Raw genomic sequence first — 25,118 nt, forward strand, 5'->3', positions numbered from 1 at the left:
AAAGTTACCATAGCCATGGGATGTACTTTAGTCTGATTGTCAGCGTTGGTGACTGGATAAGTTTGTCCAGCCAGGTATTGGCCAGGGGAAACCAGTTTCTCTGTCACCATAGTGACACTGGCACCTGTATCCCTCAGGCCCTCTACACTTACCCATTAATTAAGAACTGCTGCCTGTATTTTTGCATGTTAGGGGGCCAGGCAGCCAGTGTGGCTAAATCCACCCCACCCTCAGAGACTAATGTAGCTTCAGTGTGACACCTGATTTGCTCTGGGCACACTGTTGATCCCACTTGGAGACTAGCCATTCCAGTGTTAGCTGGAGTGGAGTTTGAAGTGGTATTTTTCTTGGGACAGGCCTTGTCTCCAGTTTGGTGTCCAGACTGACTACAGCTACGACACCAGGCCTTTTTGGGATCAAAGTTTTTACCCTTGTACCCAGAATTGTTTTGTGAAGAGGCTCTGGGCCCACCCTCCTGTGCAGGTTTTTGGGGGCCTGTAGAAGACTCTTTACTATTTTTGTTTTTGGCTGTCTCACCACCCTTCCTCTGGGGAGGTTTTGTGACCCCTTTCTTTTGGTCACCCCCTGTGGAAGTTTTGGACACCCTAGTCTTGACCCAATGGTCCGCCTTCTTTCCCAATTCTTGGGGAGAAATTGGTCCTAGGTCTACCAGATGCTGATGCAGTTTAAAATTGAAACAATTACTTAATAGGTGTTCTTTCACAAATAAATTGTACAGCCCATCATAATTACTTACACCACTGCCTTGAATCCAACCATCTAGTGTTTTTACTGAGTAGTCTACAAAGTCAACCCAGGTCTGGCTCGAGGATTTTTACGCCCCCCTGAACCTAATTCTATACTCCTCAGTGGAGAATCCAAAGCCCTCAATCAGGGTACCCTTCATGAGGTCATAAGATTCTGCATCTTTTCCAATGAGTGTGAGGAGTCTATCCCTACACTTTCCTGTGAACATTTCCCAAAGGCGAGCACCCCAGTGAGATTTGTTCACTTTTATGGTTACACAAGCCCTCTCAAAAGCTGTGAACCATTTGGTGATGTCATCACCATCTTCATATTTAGTTACAATCCCTTTAGGGATTTTCAACATGTCAGGAGAATCTCTGACCCTATTTATGTTCCTGCCACCATTGATGGGTCCTAGGCCCATCTCTTGTCTTTCCCTTTCTATGGCTAGGATCTGTCTTTCCAAAGCCAATCTTTTGGCCATCCTGGCTAACTGGATGTCCTCTTCACTGGAGTTATCCTCAGTGATTTCAGAGAGGTTGGTCCCTCCTGTGAGGGAGCCAGCATCTCTGACTATTATGCTTGGAGTCAGGGCTTGAGAGGCCCTGTCCTGGTAGGGGGGAATCATCCTCCAATTCACTATCCTCATCCTCGGTGTTGCCATCCTCGGAGGGGTTGGCCTTTTCAAACTCTGCCAACAGCTCCTGGAGCTGTAGTTTGGAAGGTCTGGGGCCCATTACTATTTTCTTTATTTTACAGAGTGACCTTAGCTCCCTCATCTTAAGATGGAGGTAAGGTGTGGTGTTGAGTTCCACCACATTCACATCTGTACTGGACATTATGTTTCTAAAAGTTGGAATACTTTTTAAGAATCTAAAACTAGTTCTAGAATCTAATTCAAACTTTTACCAAACTTTTTAAACACTAAAAGAAATGCTAAACAGGGACTAACACAAGGCCCTAGCAGGACTTTTAAGAATTTAGAAAAATTTCAAATTGCAAAAATCAATTTCTAATGACAATTTTTGGAATTTGTCGTGTGATCAGGTATTGGCTGAGTAGTCCAGCAAATGCAAAGTCTTGTACCCCACCGCTGATCCACCAATGTAGGAAGTTGGCTCTGTATGCACTATTTCAAAGTAAGGAATAGTATGCACAGAGTCCAAGGGTTCCCCTTAGAGGTAAGATAGTGGCAAAAAGAGATAATACTAATGCTCTATTTTGTGGTAGTGTAGTCGAGCAGTAGGCTTATCAAAGGAGTAGTGTTAAGCATTTGTTGTACATACACACAGGCAATAAATGAGGAACACACACTCAGACAAATCCAGCCAATAGATTTTGTTATAGAAAAATATATTTTCTTAGTTTATTTTAAGAACCACAGGTTCAAATTCTACATGTAATATCTCATTTGAAAGGTATTGCAGGTAAGTACTTTAGGAACTTTGAATAATTACAGTAGCATATATACTTTTTACATAAAACACAATAAGCAGTTTTAAAAGTGGACACTTTTCACAGTTCCTGGGGGAGGTAAAGTATTGTTAGGTTTCACAGGTAAGTAAGTCACTTACAGGTTTCAGTTTTTGGTCCAAGGTAGCCCACCGTTGGGGGTTCAGAGCAACCCCAAAGTTACCACACCAGCAGCTCAGGGCCGGTCAGGTGCAGAGGTCAAAGAGGTGCCCAAAACACATAGGCTTCAATGGAGAGAAGGGGGTGCCCCGGTTCCAGTCTGCCAGCAGGTAAGTACCTGCGTCTTCGGAGGGCAGACCAGGGGGGATTTGTAGGGCACCGGGGGGACACAAGTCAGCACAAAAAGTACACCCTCAGCAAACACGCGTCGGGTTCACAATGGTTTTCAATGAGAGATCAAGGGATCTCTTCAGCGTTGCAGGCAGGCAAGGGGGGGTGGCTCTTCGGGGTAGCCACCACCTGGGCAAGGGAGAGGGCCTCCTGGGGGTCACTCCTGCACAGGAGTTCCGTTCCTTTAGGTGCTGGGGGCTGCGGGTGCAGGGTCTTTTCCAGCCGTCGGGAAATGGAGTTCAGGCAGTCGCGGTCAGGGGGAGCCTCGGGATTCCCACTGCAGGCGTCGCTGTGGGGGCTCAGGGGGGACAACTTTGGTTACTCACGGTCTCTGAGTCGCCGGAGGGTCCTCCCTGAGGTGTTGGTTCTCCACCAGTCGAGTCGGGGTCACCGGGTGCAGTGTTGCAAGTCTCACGCTTCTTGCGGGGAGTTGCAGGGGTCTTTAAATCTGCTCCTTGAAACAAAGTTGCAGTTCTTTTGGAGCAGTGCCGCTGCCCTCGGGAGTTTCTGGTCTTTCTTGAAGCAGGGCAGTCCTCAGAGGATTCAGAGGTCGCTGGTCCCTTGGAAAGCGTCGCTGGAGCAGGTTTCTTTGGAAGGCAGGAGACAGGCCGGTAAGTCTGGGGCCAAAGCAGTTGGTGTCTTCTGTTCTTCCTCTGCAGGGGTTCTTCAGCTCAGCAGTCCTCTTCTTCTTGTAGTTTCAGGAATCTAAAGTTTTAGGTTCAGGGAAGCCCTTAAATACTAAATTTAAGGGCGTGTTTAGGTCTGGGGGGTTAGTAGCCAATGGCTACTAGCCCTGAGGGTGGGTACACCCTCTTTGTGCCTCCTCCCAAGGGGAGGGGGTCACATCCCTAATCCTATTGGGGAATCCTCCATCTGCAAGATGGAGGATTTCTAAAAGTTAGAGTCACTTCAGCTTAGGACACCTTAGGGGCTGTCCTGACTGGCCAGTGACTCCTCCTTGTTATTCTCATTATTTTCTCTGGCCTTGCCGCCAAAAGTGGGGGCCGTGGCCGGAGGGGGCGGGCAACTCCACTAGCTGGAGTGTCCTGCGGTGCTGGCCTTTGAGGCTCACCGCCAGGTGTGACAGCTCCTGCCTGGGGGAGGTGTTAGCATCTCCACCCAGTGCAGGCTTTGTTACTGGCCTCAGAGTGACAAAGGCACTCTCCCCATGGGGCCAGCAACATGTCTCGGTTGTGGCAGGCTGCTGGAACCAGTCAGCCTACACAGATAGTTGGTTAAGGTTTCAGGGGGCACCTCTAAGGTGCCCTCTGGGGTGTATTTTACAATAAAATGTACACTGGCATCAGTGTGCATTTATTGTGCTGAGAAGTTTGATACCAAACTTCCCAGTTTTCAGTGTAGCCATTATGGTGCTGTGGAGTTCGTGTAAAACAGACTCCCAGACCATATACTCTTATGGCTACCCTGCACTTACAATGTCTAAGGTATTGCTTAGACACTGTAGGGGCCCAGTGCTCATGCACTGGTGCCCTCACCTATGGTATAGTGCACCCTGCCTTAGGGCTGTAAGGCCTACTAGAGGGGTGACTTATCTACACCTGCATAGGCAGTGAGAGGCTGGCATGGCACCCTGAGGGGAGTGCCATGTCGACTTACTCGTTTTGTTCTCACCAGCACACACAAGCTGGCAAGCAGGGTGTCTGTGCTGAGTGAGGGGTCTCCAGGGTGGCATAAGACATGCTGCAGCCCTTAGAGACCTTCCTTGGCATCAGGGCCCTTGGTACCAGGGGTACCATTTACAAGGGACTTATCTGGATGCCAGGGTGTGCCAATTGTGGATACAAAAGTACAGGTTAGGGAAAGAACACTGGTGCTGGGGCCTGGTTAGCAGGCCTCAGCACACTTTCAATTCAAAACATAGCATCAGCAAAGGCAAAAAGTCAGGGGGTAACCATGCCAAGGAGGCATTTCCTTACACATGGTGAGTGATGTTTGTTTTAATTTGCGTACCAGAAACTGAATGAGTTGGAGAGGCAGAAAGACATAAGCAAATATCCCTGACCAATTCATCCATAGAGCATTGCCCTTGGACTGAGGGTGTGGGTATCTGGATGCAAAGTTTTGGCATTTTCAGTTTTCTACGGTGGGGAATAGGTCTATTTCTGGTGTTCCCCTGAGGCGAAAGTATTAGTGAAGTACCTGTGGGTGAATTTCCCATTCATGGACTTGTTGCTGCGTCCTGCTTAATAGGTCCGCAAACTGATTGTGCTTTCCTGGGAGATATTCAGCCAGTCATTGAATGAGACTGTGAGTGCTAGGGAGACTGCTAGCAACTCCAAATAGTTGATGTGATAAGTCTGTTGAATGGGATCCCATTTTCCTTGTATGGTAAGGTTGGGGAGGTGGGCTCCCCAACCCATCTGTGATGCATCTGTTGTGAGAATGATCTGAGGCACATGGGTCTGAAAGGGCCACCCTTTTGAAAGATTGGAGGGATTCCACCATTGCAGAGAGCAGTGAATCTAGAAGTCCAACAACACTAGATCTTGAAGATGACCCTGTGACTGAGACCACTGACAAGATGGACACTGCTGTAGTGGACGCATGTGTAGCCTTGCATAGGGAACGATTGCAATGCACGAAGCCATGATCCCCAATAGTTTCATCACTAGTTTTACTGTGCAAGTATGATTCTCCTGTAATTAAACCAGGAGATTTTGAAAAGCCTGACTTCTTAGTGGCCTTGGATATGCCAGTGCTGAAGGAGTAGTGAGAATTGATCCCAGATAAGGCTGTATTTGAGAAGGTTGAGTAAGGGATCGGAGGTATTTTACTGCAAAACCCAAGTTGTGTAGAAGATTTATTGTGTCTTGAGTATGTTGCTGGCATTTTTGGATGGTATTGGCTTTTATGCGCCAATCATCCAAATATGGGAAGACATGGATGTGTTGCCATCTGAGAAATGCAGCTACTACAGCTAAGCATTTTGTGAATACCCTTGGGGATGTTGTTATCCCAAATGGTGGTACTTTGAATTGATAATGTTTTCCCTCAATGACAAATCGAAGATATTTGCAGTGTGTTGGATGTAGAGGAATGTGGAAAAAAGCATCTTTGAGATCTAATGCTGTCATGTAATCCTCTTATTGTAATAGAGGAATAACATCTTGCAGAGTGACCATATGGAAATGCTCTGAAAGTATGTATAGATTGAGAGGCCTGAGATCTAGAATTGGTCTTAAAGAACCGTCTTTCTTCGGTATGAGGAAGTATGACGACTATACTCCTGACCCCTGTTGGGATAAGGGAACTAGTTCTAAAGCCCCTTTGAGAACGAGGGACCGTACCTCGTATTTTAAGAGAATGAGATGGTCGTGTGAGAGATTGTGAAAATTAGGTTTATTTGGTGCAGTGGAAATGAGTTCTAGATAACGATCATGTTGGATAATTGATAGAACCCACTGGTCTGTGGTGATATTGGACAATTGGGAATAAAAATGTGCCTGCCTTCCTCCCACAGATGTATGTGCTGCGGGGATTTGTAAAAAGTCACTGTTTTGTATTAGAGGATATCCTCTAGAGGCGGATGCTTTACCTCTCCCTCTATTATTTGTGCTTCTATAAGATCCTCTAAAGGAACCTCCGTTGTAAAAATGTGTTCCTTGCTTTTGTTGGGAGGTGGAAGGCTCGGTGGTTGAGGTTTTGAAACCACCCCTGCTGTTTTGAAACCACCCCTAAATTGTGGCCTACAGAAATTAACCCAGTTGGGTGTAGTTAATAAGGACCATATGGCTTTAGATGTTTCCAAGTCCTTTTTACATTTTTCGGTAGGGGTTTCTACCTCTGGGCCAAATAAATGCTCCTTTTTGAAAGGCATATTCAAGACTGCCTGTTGTATCTCTGGTTTAAATCGTGAACACCTTAACTATGAATGCCTTGTTATGACAACACTAGGGTTCATGCCACTTGCTGCTGTGTCAGCCGAATCAATGGCACATCTGATTGAATTATTGGAGATGGCCTTTCTGCAATTATCTCCAGCCCTCATTTTTATATTCCTGCGGAAGATATTTTAATAACTCCTCTATCTCATCCCAGTGAGCCCTGTCATACCTCAACAGGAGTACTTGAGAATGTGCAATTCTCCAATGATTTGGAGCTTGAGCAGCCACTCTTTTGCCCGTTACATCCAGTCTTTTGCTCTCTTTATCTGGAGGAGGAGAATCTCCTGTGGACTGAATGTTAGCCCTCTTTCGTGCTGCACTTACCGCTACAGAGTCTGGTGGTAGGTCTGCTTTCATTAAAGTTAGATCTGAGGGTGCAGCTTTATATTTCTTGTCTACCCGTGGTGTGATTATTATTGCCCTAACAGGTTCTTTGAATATGTCAGTAGCATGTCTGAGCATGCCTGGTGGCATGAGTAGCAACCGAGACTCTGTGTGTGTTGGTTAGTGTGTAGAAGAGAAAGTCCTCATCGATTGGGTCTGTATGCATTTAGACATTATGATGCGTTGCTGCTCTTGCAATAACTTTCTTGTAAGCAGTCACAGCCCTCAGAAGGAGAAGGTCTTGCTGGATAAAGGTCAGAGTCATTAAGGAGAATGGGATACGGATTGTATAAATCCCATGGATCCACATCTTGTGGAATATCACGTAAATCATCTCTACAAGGTGATGACGATGATGCTTGTGGAGAAAACTGTGGGTGAATAAAGGACTGAGGTGATTGTGGTGGTAGAGTAGAGGGAAGCACATGAGAATGAGGTGGCGAAGGCTGTTCTGGAGCCTTGTCTTTTTCTTTGGAGACTTTTTTTTGGGAGGGAGGCACAGTGCCCAATGTTTCTTGGAATGCAAGTCTCCTTTTGATTGGAATAGGAGGAGAAGCCATGATTCTTCCTGTTTCTTTCTGAATGTGAATTGTGTGCTGTTTAGCATCCATCACTTCAAAGATAGGCTCTACAGAAGAAGTTCCCTCAGAGGAAATTGTAGAATCCTTGCACACTTTAGTTTTCAGCTCTGAACTCTTCGGTACTGAATGCTTTTTTCGAGCCAAAAGTGTCGGCTCGGAAGTAGATGGCAATAGTCCGCACCAAAATGGGTGACTGGAATGCTGGACTCAATCCCAAAACAGATTGGGATGTTGCTGCCTGTTTGGTCAGTGCCAAAGGCATTTTGGTTTTTATCAATTTCAGTGCCAAACCGGAAGGTGGGGCATCCAAATGTATTTTTCATATCCTACCAATGCCCGTGGGCAGCGGAGGACCGACAACCAATTTAGAAGTCTTTTTAAATGTCTTTACTTGGTGCAATGGTGCTGGTGTACTCACGTACTGTGCTGCTGGAATGGATTGACTCCTGATGTCTGAATCGTGCTCTGACTCGGAGTCTCCAATTGAAAGGGCTGTCTGGTGTCTGACTTTTTCCTGTGAGTGCTCTTCTCCGAAGATGTTGGGGGTGTCATCTGTTTTCGATGCCATTTCTAATCGACGTGCTCTTCGGTCCCGGGGTCTTTTTGGGTCAAAAGGAACTACAAGTGTCACAGGTCTCGCCTTTGGGTTCCGGAGACATGCACAAATTACACTCCAAGTGTTGATCTGTGTACTGAAACTTGGAGTGACACAGAGGGCAGAATCTAAACAGAGTATGTTCCATTAGCCTATCATTCTCCGACTACAGCTGATGAAGTAGGCCCAAGAAGGGCGTGGACGCCCCTAAGGGCGTTAAATCCACCCCAATGATTACATTTGTATTGATTTGATTTGTAAAAAAAAAAAAAAAAAAAGCGTGTAATACACGATCGAAAACAATACCGACTTTGATAGAAAGATGGAATTTAAGTTCGAAAGACACTGAAGTGAGATTCACCGGAGTGAGAGGAAACACGTCTGACCAGCGGAGAGAAAACAATCTAACAAAGGACTCTATGCCCATGCGCACTATCACCGAGAGGAGTCACTCGATCTTGTGACTCGAAAATATTCTTTTAAGAAAATGAACTTATAACAGTCCCAGCCGAACACCAGATGGCGGACTTATGCAAAGCATGTGTATCTACAGCCACACATGCCAGCGAACACAATGTAGCGTAACCGGTGCTCATGCAAAGCATTCCAATATCGCTGATGAAGTTCACGCTGTATCAAACTTTAAAGCGCCTTGAACGCGAAGGGCAGAGACAAAAGAAAAAAAAAAAAAGTTCACCACACTAAAGTATATTGGCAATGGTGCAGTTATCCATTTAACAGGATCAGTCTGCAAGGCGTGACAAAACCGCCTTAAGGAGCAGACGTAAAGCATTTGCCAATAACATCAAGGGATTTTTGAAAGGCAAGACCATGACCGAATGAAAGAACTGGGCAAGGTTAAACACATACACATAGATTACAATAGGTCAGAAAAGCTATGTTTGACCTAAAAAAAAAAAATCTGCATGATTGCTAATAGAAACTGGTTAAATATGGCATCAACTCAAGGCAATAGAACATTTGTAGTCTGACTGAATGCAGTAGTTCAGGAGCAACGGATGTCTTTATAAAAGAACTGATGCATCATATTTGAATTGAAAAGGACATTGTGACTGCCCCGATGTTAAACAATTAAATCTTAAGCCCTTTTGTTTGTGGGCCATTCTGCGATGAAGACAGATGCTGTCTGTTATCCTTGCACATTCATCATCCTACATGTGTAAAGAGTCTAGCACAGAAAATAGCAACTGCTAACCAATAAATGTGTCTAAAAACAATTCCGGTTTTAATTTTAAATGAAGTCAATATAAGCTTATACATACTTTTTTTTTCATAGCCTTACAGAATGAGGCAAAAGTTGCCTAAGATATTGAGACTAAGCAAAAGGTGCATCAGTGAGGGCCTTAACTGGTTATCATTTCATTTGCAGACTCAACCACCCACCCACCACTCCATTTGTGATACTGGTTTGAAAACCCACATTATTTTTCACTCACGTACTTTGCACACATGTACGCATTTTCTCCGCTCAGTGCATCTGGTTTCACAAACATCTCAAGGGCTCGCACAATGTTTGCAGCCTGCTGCAAGAGATGAACAGTCAGATACGTTAAAGTAGTTGGTCACTGATGAAAAAATAAATTACTACAGCAATTTTATCTTTTCTTTACCCCACATATTACAGAGGTTACAATTACACAACCATCAAAGGAAAGAGTACTTATAAGCCGAGTTCTCCATCTTGAATTTTTTTCATCTACAAATAGATTTTTTCTGCCCCTGGTCAAATGTGGAACACAATTTGATTTAACCAAAAAAATAAAACAAAAAACAATCACTGGAAGTTCGGCAGTTTATTTTTCTAGGGCGCCCTTTGCAAGGGTCTAGAAATTTACTTAATGTTAATGAGGTGGAAGACGTGTTGGTTATTAAGTTAAAAGATAACCTATAGTGGGGAATGTTAAGTCACTTGTGAGCTAGTTCTGTATAGTCGGAATCTTAGCATCAAACACTAGAACTGCCCTGCCTGTGATCCTGGAACACTTCATTTGTCATATAATTAATGGTAAGGAAGCAGTATTTTTAGCTGCAGCTGATCTCTAGGCCATGTTCAAAAAGTTCAACTGCTTTCCACTCAATTTTAAATGAAACTCTAAATGACACATTAAAAAAAAAAAAACACCTGCTTGCAGTACGCTAAACCTGTGGCCCTAATGCCCCTTTAAAAAATGTAGGGAATAAAGAGAAATGCAGTGACATAGTAAGCAACCTTGTAGACCTAAACAACTGATATGCAACTGTTCCATTAAGAAGCAAGCAACTTCTCTATATCTTGCTCTGTACTGGAAGTTGCTGAGAGCCCCAGTTCGTTAGATGGGATACCACTTCAAGTATCTCCTATGAAAATATGTCTTATCGTCTAATACTTCAAAGTCAGGGCAGTGGATGGATTGTCATCAATAAAGATTGCTACGATGCAGATATAGTATTACAAGTACATTTTCTCTCTGCACCGTAAGATTTGAATCGATAGTCATTAACAGAAGAGCAAGCTTAATACAAGAATTTGCAGCTTAAATAGAATTGGAAAGCAAGATTCCGAATTTTAGGGAAAATAGAACACCAATACATTTTTCAGAGCAGCTTGACTCATAAAATCATCTCTAGCACCTGAACCCAAATTGTGATGTATCGTGAAAGTAATATCATTGGTATCACCTAAATGGATAATTCTGACCCAAGCAGTCCTATCAGTTTTCGTTCTTGTAAAGTGGGCTTTTGGTGTCCCTGGCAACATCTTGATAATCCATTAATAAATTAGCGGTATATGGGCAAAATTAGTCCATTGAGAGATGGGCTGTTTGAAATCTGGTATGTCCCGGTCTGAATGGAACTTCACTTCTCTACTAACAAGTATAATATGAAAAACTTTGTGCTGATGTAAGGTTACCAAAAAAAACATACAAAAGGCATGCAGGAATGGCAAAGGCCACAAAATGGCAAACACAATCCTCCTTCACACTCATCCTTCCACCACCCGTGGCAAAAGGAGCCAGAGAAACTCAAAAGATAGACCTCTGTACAGCACAGAAGCAGCAGGGAGCAACAAGGAATCCTCGAAAGAGCAAGAAGACTGAATGCCACAGTAGCAGCACAACATTTCACCCCATTAACATAACACCAGCAAACAAGCAAGAACGCATCCCTGCAACAAAGAGGCCAGAAAGAGTGTGCCCTCTGGACTGAACTAAGCCCAGGCAACGGAGGCCTCAGTGAAAGATCCTATTTCAAGTTAAGGTGACTGTAAGTATAGGCCCTCACTGAGGCAAAGTAAAAGCTGGCTCTGTGGAGAACGAGCAGGAACGTGCCTCTGCAGAAGTAATTAAACTTGTGAATCATAGAGGTGAGATGCCGGTAGTAGCACTGATGGGAAAGACAGGTGCTACTATAGAGACCAGGCTGCAATTGCTGACAGAATATCATGGCAAGTCAAAAGACATCCGAGTCCACTTCCTCGAAACGGGGAACCTGTACAGGGAGAAGTAGAAGTTCACTGTTGGCACGGAAAAGTCCTCTGCATGGTTAAGACGTGTACCCGTGCCATGAATGCCCAACTGAACTGTTGTCTGGATCCCTAACGCTGATTTTTTTGTCACAGGTGAACAAAAACCATGTGTGCGCACCATGACATAGGTCTCTCCCAAGTACTGCAGTCTTTCTGGACCGGGAGGGGTGCTCAAAGTACTGCCCTCATAGCGGTGGAAGGCTACCACCTTCACCAGGATTTTAGCAATATGAGCGCAGTGGTGGCATACCATGTAGTGATCTATAGTAATGAACAGGACAGTGTGTGCACAATGAGAATACGTGGTGGATGTATGTATGCTTGCTTCAAGTACAATACATGAAGGGTGAAGGGTTGAGCAGAGCACATAAGGGGAGTTGTGCTGACAGTGAGTTTGTAAATAGTCCGCCCTGGTTAAATATAGAAAATCTTTATTACTGAACAGTGCGTGCAGAGTGTGTGTGCTGAATGCATGTGTACACTTAAGGGTACAATGTACGGAGGTACTAGCGCTTGACATTGTGTGCTGTGAATGTACACAGAGTAAGCATGCCTGCAGTGGTATATTATATGAAGGTCACTGGGTTCCATTTTAGGAAGCCCAGGACTGCCTGGTGCAGAAAAGAGGAGAGGAATCCCCCCCAGTCAGATTTGTGTATTGCTGCATTCCTGTGAGCTGGCTGTGCTCCCATCACATGCTGCTGTAAAAATATAATTGGTACTCACTACTCCAAAGCTCCACTCCCACCTCAAAACCTGTAGTATTCCTGCCTGGGGTCCGAAGGTTAGCTTGTGCACTGGTCATGGTGTATTTAAAGGCTAAGATGCGTGCTGCGAGTGGCCCAGTCTGGGTCCTCTCAGCAGCCCGGGGGAACTAGATCATTGCCTCCCTAAAATGGGGGAGTCTTTTGGAAAACAGGGTGTCTTCCCTGTAGGACCCCCTAGTAAACTAGTTGACTGTTGCATCGCCTCGCCTCTTAAAAAAATAAAAAAAAAGTGGGGGGTGATGTTAGCAAATTATGACATTAATTGCCCAATTAATACAAAGGGTGTGCTGGGGACAGGATTGGTGGTGACAATTGTACTCCGGTAGGCCTCTTAATGAGCAGTGCAAACAAAGAGATCCCTCTGTGTAAAGATAAATAGAATGCCCTGTTAGATGCCATATTACTGTATAGGGCTGATGATGACGTGTACGCAAGCCTGCATAATGAGTAATGTAAACACAGAGATCCCTGTGTGGAGATGAACAGTGTGGAATATTAGTGCATAGGGCATGCTGGGGCAGGATTTGAGAGACAGATGTACACATAAGCCTTCAAAACGAGTAATGGAAACACAGAGATCCCTGTGTGTAGAGATTAACAGGGTCGTATATGTGGGGATACAAGAAGGCTGTATTCTTCCTTATGGATTTACTTGGCCCCAAGGAATGTCATCATTCAGTCCTTTATCATGTGTTTCTAATTTATAAACCTAATGTTTCTTGTTGAACAATCAGCTAGAATCTTCCCTCAGATGTTCCAGAATGACTCACCGGTAATCTTGTACTGTGTGCCCCTTCTCCAAAAGAATGGGCTGACATTTTCGTAGTGGCCTGTCTGCATCTGAGGGTACTGCGATGTTCACCTTTTCTTGCTTTATTTTGCTGGTTCAAAAGCCTATGTAGTGTAGTTTGCACAGGCATGTTATCAGATATATCACCTACAGTGTATTACAGTTGGTGAAATCCCTCAGGTCACATGTGGCGGTGTTGTTGTTGAAAGTCAGTTGTTGTAACCTTGGTAAGGTGGCACGTTCGTGGTCCTGTGTGTACTAACATGCCCCTTAGGCTTTGACCCCGTCTGTAGGGGAACATAGGTTTGGGGCTATTCAGTGACCTACTGTTGAGGATGAGCCAATGTTTGTTAATTATTTTACTCTCTTGGTTTGAGGCAATGTTAAATGTTATGAAGCATATCAGTCTATCCCTCCTTTTCCTTGTGGGGGCAGGGGTTTCCAGTAGGGCTTCCCTTTTGTTATTTCGTGCCAGTTTCATAGCCTGTTTGATCATTTTCAGTGGGTATTTCCTTGCTTCCAACTTAGCTGCTAAGCAACCTGCCTGTTCCTTGTAATCCCAGACTTCATAACAATTCCTCTTTAGTCTGAGCAACTGGCCAAAGGGGAGGTTCTATTTAAGGTGCTGTGAGTGAAAGCTGTCATGAGTAGCAGGCAATTTTTTGCAGTAGGTTTTTCATGTGATGTAGTGCATGAGGTCCCCTGATCCGCTATGATGTTTAGATCCGGAAAACCCGCTCCTTTTTACTGATCATGTGGGTGAATTTGAGGAACTCATCTTGTCCGTTAAGCCATTTAAAAAATCCTGTTGTTTTGGCTAACATCTCTCATATGATATTACATCATCTAAGTATCTCTTCCACATTTTGATGAGTTGTCTGTAGGGATCGGTGGGGGCTAAGATCTATGGACTTCCAAATGATGAACATACAGGCCAACTATACTCGTCGAGACGGTACTGCCCTGCTGGTCCTGTGTTTCTGGAAGTACAAGGAGCCCTCAAGTTAAAAATATATATATATTTTTAAGAGCCCAGTCACAGCACTCCATAACCACATTCTGTGGTGTTCGATATTCCCACTCCACCTTGAACAGGAAATCCTCTATTAGGCTCAAGGTTTCGGCATGGGGAAGGCTAGTGCAGAGACTTCCTATGTCCAGTCCTATCAGAAGCTGTGTGTTAGGGTCAAAAGCAAGGTTTTTGATCAATCGTAGTACATCTTTTGTGTCCTTCAAATATGTATCAATGTTCTGAACAATCGGTCTTAGAAAGCAATCTGCAAACCGAGATAGGTGGTTCTAGAATGGACCCTATACCTGACACAATAGGATATCCAGGTGGCGTTTCCAAATTTTTGTGGATTTTGGGAAGTGTGTAAAAATAAGGGTGCCTGGGTTTATTCGTTAATAAGAAATCCCCTTCTTTCTGGGATATCCAGTCAGGAGCTAAGGGCCTGCTCCACCATGCTGCTAATCTTTATCCTCAAAAAAATCAGTAGGTTCATCTGCGACTTTCACATAATAACATGTGTCCGCTAGATGTCTGACACATTCATTACAGTATGCTGTGGTGGGTTGAATAACTACAGTTCCCCCCCCTTGTCTGCAGGTTTTAGAACTATGCGCTGGTTACTTGATAATTCCCCGACAGCTACCTTCTCCTCTCTGGTAGTGTTGTGGAAAACCCTCAGGTGCCTGGGTCAGCCTCCCCTACCTCTTTCAAAACTGCTTTCTCAAAAGCAAGTATCTCGGCTGGGATAGATGTATTGGGTGGTGTAAAAGTGGACTTGTTTCTCAAGTCTGGTTCGCCCTGTGTACCCCTGTCCATAGGTTTCCCATAAAAGAAGGCTCAAAGTTTAATCTTCCTGACAAATTCATCTCGCAACTGAGCTTGCACTTGTCCAGGCATTAGCCCATAAATTTACTGTTTCCCCCATTAGAGTGTGTGACTACAAGCCCACCTCCCCAGCAGAGGATCCATGATACACCTATCTAGAATCTGATAAGTATGTTAAGTCCACATTATTTATGTGTTATATGTTGTTCTGTATTGTGGCTTTGGCGGCGCAGGCATCAATGTGCGCTATCACCCTCGCTTATCTTTTCTATCACAAATGAATTTCACGTTTGAGGGTGAGATATGTAAATTAGAAGCACAGTATTTACATGTAAACATTAAAAACACTGCCACTGGCAGGCTAAACTCCTCTTTTGTATACCAAAACCCGCCTATAAGTAGGTGTGGCATTCTCTCTATATTAACACATTAGGTTTTGTAACGGCACTTTCATTTATGAAGGATTGGCACCAGGATTCACTCAAAGTCCTGATGAAGACGAAGGGTAGGCTTGAACCATGCAGACATCATACTGGAAAGACAGGTGCGTAGCACCCCCCTTTCCACTCACCCCACTTTTAATCAAACCGTCACTTAGAATAGGTACTACAACTTTGATTCTCCTAGGAGGCAGGTATTTTTTAGCTTTTTTATGGCCCCCCAACTCCTGTTCATACACCATCATAGTGGATTACATAATAAGTGCTCCCACATAACCAGTTGGTGGCAGCGTGCCCGACTCGATGATGGAGTATGCCACCAAGGGGTAACCCTGGTGGGTGATGGTTTTAATGGGAAACTTAACAGTGTCCAGGTCCTTTTGGAGAGTTAACATTGTAGGGAAGGGCAGGGCTTCTGTTAGGTTTACATGAACGGTTCTGTAGAAGGATGACCCCTTGCCCTTATCTTTTCTCTCCACTTCCTCTAAGGTTTTCAAGGTGTACTTTCAACAAAACAGTGGTGGTAGAAAGATTGCCTGGCTGTGTTTTTGGTTTATTTTGTCATTATATTAGCTCTTTTACAGCAGTTTTATTCTTTTGTGGGCCCTTTTCTAACCATGACCAGCACCCCATGCCTGCTCTCCCTCCTCTGGGGATCTTAAAATGGTAGCCGGCGCATATAAGGCAAGCAAGTCAGCGCCTGTCCACCCACAAAGCCAGGACCCTGGCCCCAAGCTCACCCACGACAAGATATGTTGCCTTCTCTACCCCTCAATTTCTACATATTAGACCTCAGATCCCACTCAGCTGCACAAAGAGTCCAACCCCAAATTAAACCGCACTTTTTGTTACTGCAGGTGGAGATTCTCTTGCAGCCCGACCTTCCCCCCCTTAAAATGTTTTTGCCTCTCAAATTTACTTCTAAAAGCTTGTATTCAGACAATCTTAACAGTAACAAAGCACTGGTACAGAGTGATAGAACGCACCTGTAAATGCACACAACTCAAACAGGGCAAATAATAAAGCTGCCCTAAACAACTATCAATAGACAAATTAAGCTGGCAGCCGCACACAACTTGTGGATCACTCTGAACACAGTTTCAACTCCTCCAAAGAGATCTCTACCATTATTAAACAGTTTTCCAGTCCGCTTATCTTACATTGTTCCATCTCAGGACGTCGGTTCCAAATGTGAGATTTTTTCTTAGCAATATCAACATTATCTATGCCAACTTTGCACCTCGGCCCCCTCTTGACCAGCTCACTTTACTCGACAACACTTACTGTTCCATCTGGGATTGCTCTTTCTCATCTCTCTCTCTTAACACTAGATTGTAACTAAACTGTTAATCTTCATCTAATCTTGATATCTGTATGCTCAATTACCTTACTTCATCTACTCTCTGCCAGGGCATCAGGGGCCCTAAACTCATCTTTCTATGCAGCACGTCTCTTCTGTCTGCTGAGATACCCAGTACATGGAACTAGGCTAACAGTATCCTGCTACTTAAATAACACAATGCCAATCTTCAGATTCTTTCAAATTACAGATAGATATAGCTCCTTCCCAGCCAAAGTCCTCTTAAAAATAGTCAATGCTCTGTTACTGACCTACCCCTATTGAACTCATCCCAATTGGTCTTCAGAGCAGCTCACAGTACTAAAACAGCTCTGATTATTGCTACGGACATCCACCTTATCCCGGGCAAAGGTGCTTCACCGGCCCGATTCTTCTTGAAGGGCCTGCTGCTTTCAACAGTTTTCCATGCTACCCTTCTAAACTGCTTCCATGACAGCGGCTGCTGTCTAGACGCCCTTAACTGGTTTCGATTTTTTTTTCCTAGAGATCTCTTTCTATCCTACTATCCCCCTACCAAATTTAACCCTAGCCATCTCACCTGTGGGTCTACTGTTTAATATTTACATGACCGCTTTTGCTAGCATTGTCAGAAAACAGGGCTTCAAAATTTTCCCTTATGCAGATGAAACCACTTATTTTGTCTATCTGCAACTTAGCCTGCATCCTTAAGAGTTTTACTATCTGCATGCTCAAGGTAGCCCACTGAATAGGCGAGCATTGTAGAAGTTGTGCAGCGATAAGAAGCGGTTATGCTGTTTGAGAACGCCATCTGTAAGGAAATGCCTCCTTGGCATGGTTACCCCCTGACTTTTTGCTTTTGCTGATGCTAAGTTTTGATTTGAAAGTGTGCTGAGGCCTGCTAACCAGGCCCCAGCACCAGTGTTCTTTCCCTAACCTGTACTTTTGTTTCCACAATTGGCACACCCTGGCATCCAGGTAAGTCCCTGGTAACTGGTACCCCTGGTACCAAGGGCCCTGATGCCAGGGAAGGTCTCTAAGGGCTGCAGCATGTCTTATGCCACCCTGGGGACCCCTCACTCAGCACAGACACACCCCCTTTGTTACAGCACCCCAGGGCACTCCAGCTAGTGGAGTTGCCCGCCCCCTCCGGCCACAGACCCACTTTTGGCGGCAAGGCTTGAGGAGATAATGAGAAAAACAAGGAGGAGTCACTGGCCAGTCAGGACAGCCCCTAAGGTGTCCTGAGCTGAGGTGACTAACTTTTAGAAATCCTCCATCTTGCAGATGGAGGATTCCCCCAATAGGATTAGGGATGTGCCCCCCTCCCCTCAGGGAGGAGGCACAAAGAGGGTGTACCCACCCTCAGGGCTAGTAGCCATTGGCTACTAACCCCCCAGACCTAAACACGCCCTTAAATTTAGTATTTAAGGGCTCCCCAGAACCTAGGAACTCAGATTCCTGCAACCTAAGAAGAAGAGGACTGCTAAGCTGAAAAACCCTGCAGAGAAGACGGAGACACCAACTGCTTTGGCCCTAGCTCTACCGGCCTGTCTCCCCACTTCTAAAGACACTGCTCCAGCGACGCTTTCCACAGGGACCAGCGACCTCTGAAGCCTCAGAGGACTGCCCTGCATCTAGAAGAACCAAGAACTCCCGAGGACAGCGGCTCTGTTCACCAAAGACTGCAACTTTACAACAACAAAGCAACTTTGAAACACGCGTTTCCCGCCGGAAGCGTGAGACTTGGCACTCTGCACCTGACGCCCCCAGCTCGACTTGTGGAGAACAATCACTTCAGGGAGGACTCCCCGGCGACTACAAGACCGTGAGTAGCCAGAGTTGACCCCCCTGAGCCCCTGCAGCGACGCCTGCAGAAGGAATCCCGAGGCACCCCTGACCGCGACTGCCTGCTTCAAAGACCCGACACCTGGTAAAGGCACTGCATCCGCAGCCCCCAGGACCTGAAGGATCCGACCTCCAGTGCAGGAGCGACCCCCTGGTGGCCCTCTCCCTTGCCCAGGTGGTGGCTACCCCAAGGAGCCCCCCCCCCCCTTGCCTGCATCGCTGAAGAGACCCCTTGCTGTCCCATTGCTTTCTATTACAAACCCGACGCTTGTTTGCACACTGCACCTGGCCGCCCCCGTGCCGCTGAGGGTGTACTTTCTGTGTTGACTTGTGTCCCCCCATGGTGCCCTACAAAACCCCACTGGTCTGCCCTCCGAAGACGCGAGTACTGGAACCGCGGCACCCCCTTCTCCATTGAAGCCTATGCGTTTTGGGCACCACTTTGACCTCTGCACCTGACTGGCCCTGAGCTGCTGGTGTGGTAACTTTGGGGTTGCTCTGAACCCCCAATGGTGGGCTACCTTGGACCCAAACTTGAACCCCGTAGGTGGTTTACTTACCTGCAAAAACTAACAAACACTTACCTCCCCCAGGACCTGTTGAAAATTGCACTGTCTAGTTTTAAAATAGCTATATGTCATTTATGTGAAAACTGTATATGATATTTTGCTAATTCAAAGTTCCTAAAGTACCTACCTGTAATACCTTTCATTTGAAGTATTACATGTAAATCTTGAACCTGTGGTTTTTAAAATAAACTAAGAAATGAAAATGTCACTTACCCAGTGTACATCTGTTCGTGGCATCAGTCGCAGTAGATTCGCATGTTCTGCAATAGCTGGCCGGAGTGTTACAAGTTGTTTTTCTTCGAAGAAGTCTTTCGAGTCACGGGACCGAGTGACTCCTCCTTTTTTCTCCATTGCGCATGGGCGTCGACTCCATCCTCGATTGTTTTTCCCCGCAGAGGGTGAGGTAGGAGTTGAATTGTAGTAATAGTGCCCATGCAATGGAGTGACTAAGTATGCACTTATTTAAGGTTGAGATGATACATATATAAATAATTGAAGGTAACTTCCAAACTGCTACAGGCTCCCGGGGAGGCGGGTGGGCACATGCGAATCTACTGCGACTGATGCCACGAACAGATGTACACTGGGTAAGTGACATTTTCAGTTCGATGGCATCTGTCGCTGTAGATACGCATGTTCTGCAATAGACTAGTAAGCAGTTATTTCCCCAAAAGCGGTGGATCAGCCTGTAGGAGTGGAAGTAGTCTGAAATAATGTCCTTAATACAGCTTGACCTACTGTGGCTTGTTGTGCGGATAACACGTCTACACAGTAGTGCTTGGTGAATGTGTGAGGCGTAGACCATGTGGCTGCCTTACATATTTCTTGCATTGGGATGTTTCCTAGAAAGGCCATGGTAGCACCCTTCTTTCTGGTTGAGTGTGCCCTTGGTGTAATGGGCAGCTGTCTTTTAGCTTTAAGGTAGCAGATTTGGATGCATTTAACTATCCATCTGGCTATACCTTGTTTTGAAATTGGGTTTCCTGCATGAGGTTTTTGAAATGCAATAAAGAGTTGTTTAGTCTTTCTGATGTTCTTTGTTCTGTCAATGTAATACATTAATGCTCTTTTGACATCTAATGTATGTAGTGCCCTTTCAGCTACGGTATCTGGCTGTGGAAAGAACACCGGAAGTTCCACTGTTTGATTTAGATGGAACGGTGAAATAACCTTTGGCAAAAATTTAGGATTGGTCCTTAGGACGACTTTATTTTTGTGTAGTTGTATAAAAGGTTCCTGTATAGTAAACGCCTGAATCTCGCTTACTCTTCTCAGGGAAGTAATGGCGATGAGAAATGCCACCTTCCAGGTTAGGAACTGTATGTCGCAGGAGTGCATGGGTTCAAAAGGTGGACCCATAAGTCTAGTTAGGACAACATTTAGGTTCCATGAAGGAACAGGTAGTGTTCTTGGTGGTATAATTCTCCTAAGGCCCTCCATGAATGCTTTAATGACTGGTATTTTATATAGGGAAGTTGAATAGGTAGTCTGCAGGTATGCAGATATTGCTGCAAGGTGAATCTTAATGGAAGAGAAAGCTAGGTTAGATTTTTGTAAGTGAAGCAAGTAACCCACTACATGTTCTGGAGTTGTGTGTAATGGTTGTATTTGATTAATATGGCAGTAGCAAACAAACCTCTTCCATTTACTTGCATAGCAGTGCCTGGTGGATGGCCTTCTTGCTTGTTTTATGACTTCCATACATTCTTGGGTAAGTTGTAAGTGCCCGAATTCTAGGATTTCAGGAGCCAGATTGCTAGATTTAGCGATGCTGGATCTGGGTGTCTGATCTTTTGGTTGTGCTGTGTCAACAGATCTGGCCTGTTGGGCAATTTGATGCAGGGTACCACTGATAGGTCTAGCAGCGTTGTGTACCAGGGTTGCCTTGCCCAAGTTGGTGCTATCAATATGAGTTTGAGTTTGCTTTGACTGAGTTTGTTTACCAGGTAAGGAAGGAGAGGGAGAGGAGGAAAAGCGTAAGCAAATATCCCTGACCAGTTCATCCATAGGGCATTGCCTTGGGATTGTTTGTGTGGGTACCTGGATGCGAAGTTTTGGCATTTTGCGTTCTCCCTTGTCGCAAACAAGTCTATCTGAGGTGTTCCCCAGAGTTTGAAATAAGTGTTCAGTATTTGGGGGTGAATTTCCCATTCGTGGACCTGTTGGTGATCTCGAGAGAGATTGTCTGCGAGTTGATTTTGTATCCCTGGTATAAACTGTGCAATTAGGCGAATTTGGTTGTGAATTGCCCAATGCCAAATTTTTTGTGCTAACATGCTTAACTGCGTGGAGTGCGTCCCTCCCTGCTTGTTTAGATAATACATTGTTGTCATGTTGTCTGTTTTGACGAGAATGTATTTGTGAACTATTATTGGTTGGAAAGCTTTTAGTGCTTGAAAAACTGCAAGAAGTTCTAGGTGATTGATATGCAGTTTTGTTTGATGTACGTTCCATTGTCCTTGTATGCTGTGTTGATCGAGGTGTGCTCCCCACCCTGTCATGGAAGCATCTGTTGTTATTACGTATTGTGGCACTGGGTCTTGAAAAGGCCGCCCCTTGTTTAAATTTATGTTGTTCCACCACAGAAGCGAGAGGTAAGTTTGGCGGTCTATTAACACCAGATCTAGAAGGTGACCCTGTGCTTGAGACCACTGTGATGCTAGGCATTGTTGTAGGGGCCTCATGTGCAGTCTTGCGTTTGGGACAATGGCTATGCATGATGACATCATGCCTAGGAGTTGTAATACCATCTTTGCTTGTATCTTTTGTGTTGGATACATGCGTTGTATGATGGTGTTGAAATTTTGAATTCTTTGTGGACTTGGAGTGGCTACTCCTTTTGATGTGTCTATTATGGCTCCCAGGTATTGTTGTACCTTGCGTGGCCGAATCTTGGATTTTGTGAAATTGACGGTGAACCCTAGTTTGAAGAGGGTTTGTATGATATGATTTGTGTGATTTGAGCACTCTATTAACGAATGGGCCTTGATTAGCCAGTCGTCTAGATATGGGAACACATGTATTTGCTGCCTTCTGATGTGTGCAGCGACTACCGCTAGACATTTGGTAAAGACTCTTGGTGCGGTTGTTAATCCGAAAGGCAGTACCTTGAATTGGTAATGTATTCCTTTGAATACAAACCTTAGGTATTTCCTGTGCGATGGGTGAATTGGTATATGGAAATAAGCATCCTTGAGGTCTAAAGTTGCCATGTAGTCGTGCAGCTTTAGCAATGGCAATACTTCTTGTAGTGTGACCATGTGGAAGTGGTCTGATTTGATGAAAGTGTTGACTACTCTGAGGTCTAGGATTGGTCTCAGTGTTTTGTCCTTCTTTGGTATCAGAAAGTACAGTGAGTAAACTCCTGTGTTTATTTGTGTGTTTGGCACTAATTCGATTGCATTCTTTTGCAATAGTGCCTGCACTTCTATCTCTAGGAGATTGGAATGGTGTGTTGTTAAATTTTGTGCTTTTGGTGGTATGTTTGGAGGGAACTGTAGAAATTCTATGCAGTAACCATGTTGGATAATTGCTAGAACCCAAGTGTCTGTAGTGATTTTCTCCCATGCTCTGTAATAATGACCTATTCGTCCCCCCACTGGTGTTGTGTGGAGGGGGTGAGTGACATGTGAGTCACTGTTTAGTAGTAGGGGTTTTGGGGCTTTGGAATCTTCCTCTATTTCTAGGGAATTGCCCTCCTCTATATTGTCCCCGAAAACCTCCTCTATACTGTCCTTGGTAACTGGACGGTGTGGCTTGTGAGGTGCTGGCTTGTGTGCTTTGACCCCGAAACCCCCCTCGAAAGGGCGTTTTACGGAATGAGCTGTAATTCCCTCTGCTCTGCGGGGAGTAGAGTGCGCCCATGGCTTTGGCAGTGTCCGTATCTTTTTTGAGTTTCTCAATCGCTGTGTCCACTTCTGGACCGAACAGTTCTTTTTCATTAAAAGGCATATTGAGAACTGCTTGTTGAATCTCTGGTTTAAATCCAGACGTTCGGAGCCATGCATGCCTTCTGATAGTTACAGATGTATTAATTGTCCGTGCAGCTGTATCTGCAGCGTCCATGGAGGAGCGGATCTGGTTGTTGGAGATGGCCTGTCCCTCCTCAACCACTTGTTTTGCCCTATTTTGGAAGTCTTTGGGCAGATGTTCAATGAGATGTTGCATCTCGTCCCAGTGGGCTCTGTCATAGCGCGCAAGTAGTGCCTGGGAGTTCGCGATGCGCCACTGGTTTGCAGCTTGTGCTGCGACTCTTTTACCAGCTGCATCAAACTTGCGGCTTTCTTTATCTGGGGGTGGTGCATCTCCAGATGTGTGAGAATTGGCCCTTTTCCTAGCTGCTCCTACAACAACAGAGTCTGGTGGCAGCTGTGTTGTGATGAAAGCCGGGTCTGTAGGAGGCGGCTTATACTTTTTTTCCACCCTTGGTGTGATTGCCCTACTTTTGACCGGGTCCTTAAATATGTCTTTTGCGTGCCGGAGCATACCAGGGAGCATAGGCAGGCTTTGGTAGGAGCTGTGGGTGGAGGAGAGTGTGTTGAACAGGAAATCATCCTCGACCTGTTCTGAGTGGAGGCTTACGTTGTGAAATTGTGCTGCTCTAGCCACCACCTGAGAGTACGCGGTGCTGTCTTCTGGTGGAGATGGTTTTGTAGGGTATGCCTCTGGGCTGTTATCTGACACTGGGGCGTCGTATAGGTCCCATGCGTCCTGGTCTTGGTCACCCTGGCTCATGGTGGTGTGAGCTGGGGAGTGTGATGGCGTTTGTGCTGGTGAAACGTTAATCACGGGCGGAGGAGAGGGTGGTGGTGTAACTCTTTTCACCACTTTTGGTTGTGGTGCTTGTTCCGTCTGGAACTCCAACCTTCTCTTTCTCCTAATGGGGGGAAGGGTGCTTATTTTTCCTGTCCCCTGCTGAATGAAGATACGCTTTTGCGTATGGTCCGCATCAGTTGCTTGTAGCTCTTCCTCAAACCTATGCTTCTGCATTTGGGAGGTTAGCGAGTGCTCTTCTGTATAAGAGCCTGAAGCTGGGTCGCTTGCAGTTTGTTTCGGCGTCGAAACTGTGTCTGCGTGTTTTTTCGGCTCCGAGGTGACTTTTTTCCTTTTCGGGGCCGAAACCTCTCGGCGTCGATCTGTTTCGGTGCCGCTGTCTCGGCGTCGAGCCGTGTCCACACCGGCATCTCGGTGTCGAGGCTTGTCTCCAGCACTTTCTCGGTCCCGAGAAGGCTGCGTGCCGGTGTCTCGACCGGAGTCGGACGATCTCGGCACTGTTTGGGCCTTTTTCGGTGCCGACGGTCGGTCACCGATTTTATGGGTTGAGCCATGGCCTGGTGGCAGTGGCGTCCCCTGGGCCTTGTAAATGTTTCTTTGTGTGGTTTTCGACGTCTTACTCACGGTTTGTGTATCGTCGAATCCTTTGGAGTCTGAGTCTTGGATGGAGAAGGTACCTTCCTCTTCCTGTTCCTCGAACTCCCGTCGGGCTGTCGGTGCGGACGCCATTTGAAGTCTTCTGGCTCGACGGTCTCGGAGTGTTTTTCGGGACCGGAACGCACGACAGGCCTCGCAGGTGTCTTCGCTGTGCTCAGGTGACAGGCACAGGTTGCAGACCAAGTGTTGGTCTGTGTAGGGGTATTTATTGTGGCATTTGGGGCAGAAACGGAACGGGGTCCGTTCCATCGGCGTTCTTCAGCACGCGGTCGGGCCGACCAGGCCCCGACGGAGGATCGAAAAATTACCCCGAAGGGCACCGGAGCTCTTCGATCTTCGATGCGGTGTTGAATGTAAGTATGCCGATCCCGAACGCAACAATACCGACGAAAATCTTCCGAAATTAACTATTTTTTCTGTTCCGAAACTCGGAGCGACAGGAACACGTCCGAACCCGATGGCGGAAAAAAAACAATCGAGGATGGAGTCGACGCCCATGCGCAATGGAGAAAAAAGGAGGAGTCACTCGGTCCCGTGACTCGAAAGACTTCTTCGAAGAAAAACAACTTGTAACACTC

The 25,118-nt window shown here is 45.6% G+C and overlaps 1 protein-coding gene across 4 annotated transcripts in view; it reads right to left on the reverse strand.

Annotated features, from left to right (window-relative positions):
* The window catches only part of USP36 (ubiquitin specific peptidase 36), a 523,175-nt gene that overhangs the window by 371,320 nt on the left and 126,737 nt on the right, over positions 1-25,118 (reverse strand). For 3 of the 4 annotated variants that reach the window (XM_069199674.1, XM_069199676.1, XM_069199673.1), the window contains exon 8: positions 9,477-9,559. In XM_069199674.1, coding sequence (XP_069055775.1) covers positions 9,477-9,559 — 83 coding nt within the window. The remainder of the gene's footprint in view (positions 1-9,476; positions 9,560-25,118) is intronic. The other variant, XM_069199675.1, reaches the window with a different exon arrangement.

Source organism: Pleurodeles waltl, chromosome 7 (assembly GCF_031143425.1).
Source record: "Pleurodeles waltl isolate 20211129_DDA chromosome 7, aPleWal1.hap1.20221129, whole genome shotgun sequence".
Classification (NCBI taxonomy): Eukaryota; Metazoa; Chordata; class Amphibia; order Caudata; family Salamandridae; genus Pleurodeles; species Pleurodeles waltl.